The sequence below is a fragment of the Cryptomeria japonica genome, chromosome 10, assembly GCF_030272615.1.
Source record: "Cryptomeria japonica chromosome 10, Sugi_1.0, whole genome shotgun sequence".
In the NCBI taxonomy this organism is placed as follows: Eukaryota; Viridiplantae; Streptophyta; class Pinopsida; order Cupressales; family Cupressaceae; genus Cryptomeria; species Cryptomeria japonica.
In genome coordinates, this window is record NC_081414.1 from 239,019,206 (window position 1) to 239,025,622 (window position 6,417).

General features: G+C 31.7%; 1 protein-coding gene across 1 annotated transcript; it reads right to left on the reverse strand.

Annotated features, from left to right (window-relative positions):
* Nucleotides 1–334: 334 nt before the first annotated feature.
* On the reverse strand, nucleotides 335–4,841 carry LOC131063834 (AT-hook motif nuclear-localized protein 21). Its single transcript, XM_057997789.1, has 3 exons — nucleotides 4,733–4,841; nucleotides 2,830–3,553; nucleotides 335–518 (listed from the first exon to the last, which is right to left on the reverse strand). The coding sequence occupies exons 2-3, from the start codon at nucleotides 3,527–3,529 to the stop codon at nucleotides 469–471; spliced, it is 750 nt and encodes a 249-aa protein (XP_057853772.1). The 5' UTR covers nucleotides 3,530–3,553; nucleotides 4,733–4,841; the 3' UTR covers nucleotides 335–468.
* Nucleotides 4,842–6,417: the final 1,576 nt, after the last annotated feature.

Below are 6,417 nucleotides of genomic sequence, written 5' to 3' on the forward strand. Positions count from 1 at the left end.
ACATAAAAAATTGCTGTTGAGGAGTGCAGTTAAGGTTGGTGGAGGAAGTCTCTTGGTGGCCTTGGTTGGTTGTCCTGGTGTGGTTGATTTGCTGCTTTGTAACAGTTCTCTTTTCTTTGGCTGATGTGCTGCAGACTTTGGAAAACTTAAATCTATCCAATTCAAAATTCTATAGAAAACATTTATGCACAAAAAAATACATATAATTATATAATGGATAGATTAACCAGCTTAGCTTTATTATTTGACCACTCGTTAATGCACATACAAGTAAAATATGTTTCTTGCACTTGAAGTATACCGAGATCTACCATGTTTGGAAGCAAATAACCCCTACAGAAGTAACTATAAATTCTTTACTGAATCCAATCAACCTCCATGATATAACTTCAATACATAAAAGGACTTCAATTATTAGTTCATATCAAATATGTAATTCTGGCTTTCAAACCATATCAACCAAAGGTCTTAATTACATTCCTCTGATGCCTTCGACTGAGTCTCCTTCCCTTTGCTTGCTGAATATCAAATAAAACCAAAGTCCGAGTTTAGATTTTACGGCTTTATTTAGGTGATATGGATTAAAAATACAGAGAATGGGATACAGAAACGACCTGGCTAGAAAAGCTTCAAACTATAAGGATGCAATAATTTACAAAGCCGGAAAATAAGATATAAATTGATAGAGCGTTTATTCTTAAAAAATTAATTGAAATGACCAAAACTGAACTAAAATTGCTGGTTTACTTCAAGCAGTATGTGGCTATTCTCTGGATTCCTATCAAACCTATATGGATCTGAGGTTCATATAGAGTTCAACTGCACACTTTAAAAAGAAAAAAAGCATCTTAAATAGGTCCATGTATCACTAGATTGTGAAGTTAAAAAATCCTATTTTGGAAATATCAAACAGAGATCTTAATTTAACTGCAGCAAAACGTGACAAAACCAGAGGCTTACTAAGAATGAGAACTCATAAATAAAAATCTGTTGCTAAAAATAAACCCATCAGAAACCACTAATACAAACAAACCCAGAAGCTAACACCAGACACCAGACACAATAAAACAACCAAAAAAAACAGAAAGAAAAGACGACTGTTCAGACTCTCCCTGGGCCTCATTTCTTTATAGTTGTGAGCATATCTAATTTGCAACAACTACTTCAGAGGTGAGTTTTTCAATTCATCGTGATATGTAGAAGCCATAACAGATGGCACAAACAGACATGAAATGTTATATATTCATCAAGCACTGTGGCTATTCTCTAGATTCCTATCAAACCCATATGCATCTGAGGTTCATATGGAGTTCAACTGTACACCTTAAAAAGAAAAAACCATCCAAAATAGGTTCATGTATTACTAGATTGTGAAATTAAAAAATATTATTTTGAAAATATTAAATTGGGATCTTATATAACTGTAGTAAAAGGTGACAAAACCAGAGACTTACAAGAAGTGAGAATCCATAAACAAAAACGTGTTGTTGAAAACAGATCCAACAGAAACCACTAACATAAACAAACCCAGAAACTAACACCAGACAAAAAAAAAAAAAAGAAGAAAGGAGGAAGGAAGACTGTTTAGACTCTTAGACTCTCCCTGGACCTCATTTCTTTATAGTTGTGAACATATCTAATTTACAACAACTACTTCAGAGATGAGTTTTTCAATTCATCGTGATATGCAGAAGCCATAGCAGATGGCACAAACAGACATAAAATGTTATGTATTCATCAGTCTAAAAAACTACACCGATAATCTGAGCTTCATCTCTTTCCACAAGAACACTACATTCAATCATACAACTTTGTTTATTTATAAACCAACTGATAAAAATAGAAATCATACAATATATAAACTAACTGCACAACTAGGGAAGAGAGGGAATAAAAATAAAATATTGTTTATCAAATAAACACAAAATATTGTTTATCAAATCGCCCACAATCCGTGAGAGACAGGTGACAGGTTGGAGTAGATTTAAATCCATTCAAATCCAACAAAGATCAGCTTTTAAAGTTATTCTTTAATGATGCAGATTGACTATAGATATGGGAAATATGGAAATTACAGGAAAGGCAGCGAGTAGTTGAGATTATCATCCAAACAAATCTGAAGCCCATCTCTTATAAGTTTCTTAACACTCAAGATTATGGAATATCACTTTATCAAAATCATTTTCATTAAGGTGAGATTGATATAATAATATTAATATCTGAATGAAAGTGTATAGTTTTCCATTTGCCAAATGGATGAAACATCATCAATCTTAATATTACTCGATTCAAGCATAGGAAACTCCATGATTAAGTGTGCCTCAATTGAAATAATACTGGGATGATTGAAGTTTCAATGCATCATTAATCAAACCATCTTAAATGTATTTATTTGAACATTAATCAAAACATCTTAAATATAATCATGAAGAGACCAGGTTCTTTTAAGACAACCTACTAAATAAAATGCCGCCAACCCTTTATATGACACAACCACAATACTTTTGTAGTATTGCAAGCCTGATAACCAGTATTTTCTATGTATTTCACAAAGTCTATTCTGATATGCAAAAAGCCACAAGATGCATAAATGAAGACAAAAAGTAAAACCTATAAACCTGGATATATGCAGCATAAAGAACAAACCCCACAAAAAGTAAACTGCATGCAACATAAAGAACAACCCTCACAAAGAGTAAAACTTATGAACTTTTTAAATGTTGATTAGATTTAGGCTAAACCAGCCATTATCCCTTAACAACTATGAAGACATCTTATAATCTAGAAATTTTCAAAACCAAAGAATAATAAACTTGCAACAACACTTACCTCCAGCCATTTGAGGAGCACCCAAAGATGATCCTTGTCCTCTAACCATTGCAAGTGGATTTTTGGACTTTGAGGGTTGATCACAAGTATAGATAATGTTGCTGCTTTCATCTTCATAATTAGAACTAACCCTATGACACGATGCATTGGTATAAGAAGCAACATTAACATAAACAGGACCACCTGCAATAAGCTGGCTACCATTAAGCCTGCTGCCAACGAATCCATGCTCACATCTGTCATAACTGTGGCCAAGCAATACTGTCAGAGAACATAAGGAAGGAGAACAATGTCCAGACAGGCATATTATTTCGGTTTGGTTATGCAAGAATTGGAGCTGCCTCCCAGGCTGATAAATTGCTGCCCTGCCCAAAGTTCCAGATGCTTTTAAAATGCCCATATTCATGTCATTCCTCTTGCAGTATTGAATTAAACATTGTATCACATCATAACCTGCTGCAACTTCCAAAAATTTACTATTCATTGGATTCTGGTTAGTGACTATTATATTTTTGGGCTTGTTTTTTGATCCACTGGGGCGACCTAGGCGACACTTTGGTGGTTTCAGAGCAGAGTTTTTTATCTTGTTTTGAGCATTACTGTTACTTTCTTCCTCTGTCTCCTTCATGCGGTTACATCCACTGCCTTGGTTTTCAGAGATTCCACCACATGCCCATTTCTGTTGTTCACTATCCATCATAACTTGAAATACAATCTTAAGTACCTGCAAAAAAACGAAAATACAAACTGCACTCAATTAAGAGGATATTAAAATAAAATAATATTTCATTAATTTTGGGTCTGAAGGTGGGTAGTCTAGGAAGAGGGAAAGAAGGTATAGGTTCAAATTGGAAGGCATAAGGAGGAGATCATAGGTTCAAACTAAAGACGCTAGCACAAATTGCAGCAACAGACTATTTAGAAAAGTTCTAGTTAGAAGGATCTAGCTACTAAGAGAAACCTCTACAATAGTATTAAAAAGGATGTATCAGAATTTACATTATATACTAAATTATTTAGAATTGAGTACAAGAAAATTTTGTTTTAGAAATAATAGGTAAAACTCTAATTTTTCAGGTAGTAAACTCAATACAATTTTTTCTTTCATTGTAAATTAGAGTGATGAGTAAGAGAAAGTTTTGTTTTGAAAATAACCGTAAAACTTTAATCTTTCAGATTTCAAAAATATAAGTGTTTTCTCATAAAAGTTCATAAAAAAGAGAGAATTATCTTGACTTTTAGATTGTTAAATTACTACTGGCATTCATTATATAGTAAACTAGAGAGAATTAGTAAAAGGAAGTTTTGTTTTGAAAGTAATAGCAAAACCCTAATCTTTTAGGTTGTAAAAATGGTAAGAATCACATAAAAATCTTCAGAAAAACAGAGAACAAGAAATTAAATATTTTTAGTGTGAAAGAGATTCATATATATAATAAAAATATTTTAACAATGATATTGTAAAGAAGTATTAGAACTCACATCTTACAATAAATCAAATAAAAAATCTTAGATTTATAAATAATAAGAAAACCCTATTCCTTAAAATATCTAAAATTTAACATTGTTTTCATTTTCTTCATTAAATACATTTTGAAGTTAATTGGAATAAATTTCTTTACAACTAGAAAATTTTGTAAAAATTTATCCGAAAGGTTATGATGTATCTTTACATACAGCCATTAACATTATGAAGATTTCTATGTATATTTAATATCAAAATATAATTTTTTAAATCCATTAGACCATTAGCCCTAAAAAGTAAAAAAATAAAAATTCAACAAATAAATATATTTATTTAAAAGAAGATTGAACTTACATTGTAGTAAATGCAAAAGAAAATTATCATAATATTAAATCTGTTAAATATACTTAAAATAAATAAAACCAAATGAATGCTAACCTGTAGATCAAATGAAGTATTGATGTTGATAGATAAATGTGGTTACTCAAGTTTTCGGGAGCGCGACTATATGATCAAGACCATTTGACAATAAAATGGACATTATAACAATATGATAAAGAAAGGTGTCTAAATGGGATGAGAGGCCTCTTTAAATAGAATTCTCAATAAGAGAACCAAGGGCTAGGATTAAGAGGTTTAATGGATGGCTATGATTAAAGGAGGATTAGGGTTAGGATTAAAAGATGTAGTCATATGACAAGTGTCACATGACAAACAACATATAGGGCTTAGGATAATATTAGGGAAAATCTTTATAGGAATGGCCAAGATTAAGAGGTTTAATTTATAATGGATGGATAGGATATAAAGTTGGTTTGACTTTTGGGAATGTGTCCAAGTTCAATGAATGGGGAACAAGGCTGAATTAAATATATAAAAGGGACAAGGTGGGACACTTGTCACATGATTAAGAATTTAAATTATGATCAATGTGAACAAGATGATAGGCTAAGATTGAATGGACAAAGATAAAGGTAAATTATTAATTTGTGAAATTAAATAAATATATATTTATTTAATTAATGGGATAGGATAAAGGTGAAATTAATTAAATAAATAAATAATATTTATTTAATTAAGGTTATTGGACTAGGAAAAGGAGTTAATTAATTAAATAATAAACACTTATCTAAATAATGGGTTTAATGTAGTCTAAAATCATGTGTGGCTAAGTAAGGGATAATTTTAATGTCTACATTTTTCTTCTCTTTGAATTGATGTTGCGAGGTAAATTTGTTTCAAAGATGATTAAAACATGGTTCGTAGAAAAATTTTAAGGACCAAAACCATGATGTCCCAATCATGGAAAATGATGAGAGAGGATGACGAGTTAGTAGGATGATACCCTCTTGAGAGGACATGTGGGTTAGAAGAACACAAATGTGCTATCAAAAAGAAAGATGGGGGATAAGGAGTCTTAATACAAAAGTAGGTTAAAAATTTGGTGATGAATAAGAATTATCAATTGCCAATAATAAATATTGTAAATACCTTGAAATGGAGGCCACTTTTTTATTCTTAAGGCCTTTATTTGAAGGACCCCCTTCAAACAAAGCCCTCTCCATGTGGCCTTCATTTGAATGCATAATCATGGTTATTTTTATTAATAAAATAATACCTTCATTCAAAGACCCCCTTCCGAAGGCATTATTTTACATTGGCAGTTATTCTTGTCATTTGAGAGTGATTGCTTTAATGGACTTCCTCAAGTCATAGCTAAAGACAAAGACTTCTTGTTTGAAGACCTTCAGTCTTGAGCCACATCAACCTCTTTTCAATTTCATTCAGTTTCCAATACAAACATCATATATAAGATGTATACATATATAAAAAATAAGTAAAACTAGGTAGCTCAAATATTCACTAGTCTTTTGCATCATCCATATCCTAGTCCTCTCCTTCATCATTACCCTAATTTTCTTAATTATCATGTTGTTCCTATTCCTCCTCTTGTTGTTCCTTGTCTTCATCCTACTACCCCTCATCTTCATTTTGTTGTTCTTCTTCCTCACCCTGTTGTTCCTCTCCTTCAACTACTTTTTTGCCCTTCTTTTTGTCCTTCTCTCTAGGATAAACCATGCTCTATTTAAAATATTCATATGTGCCAAGGGGAATGCAGATCC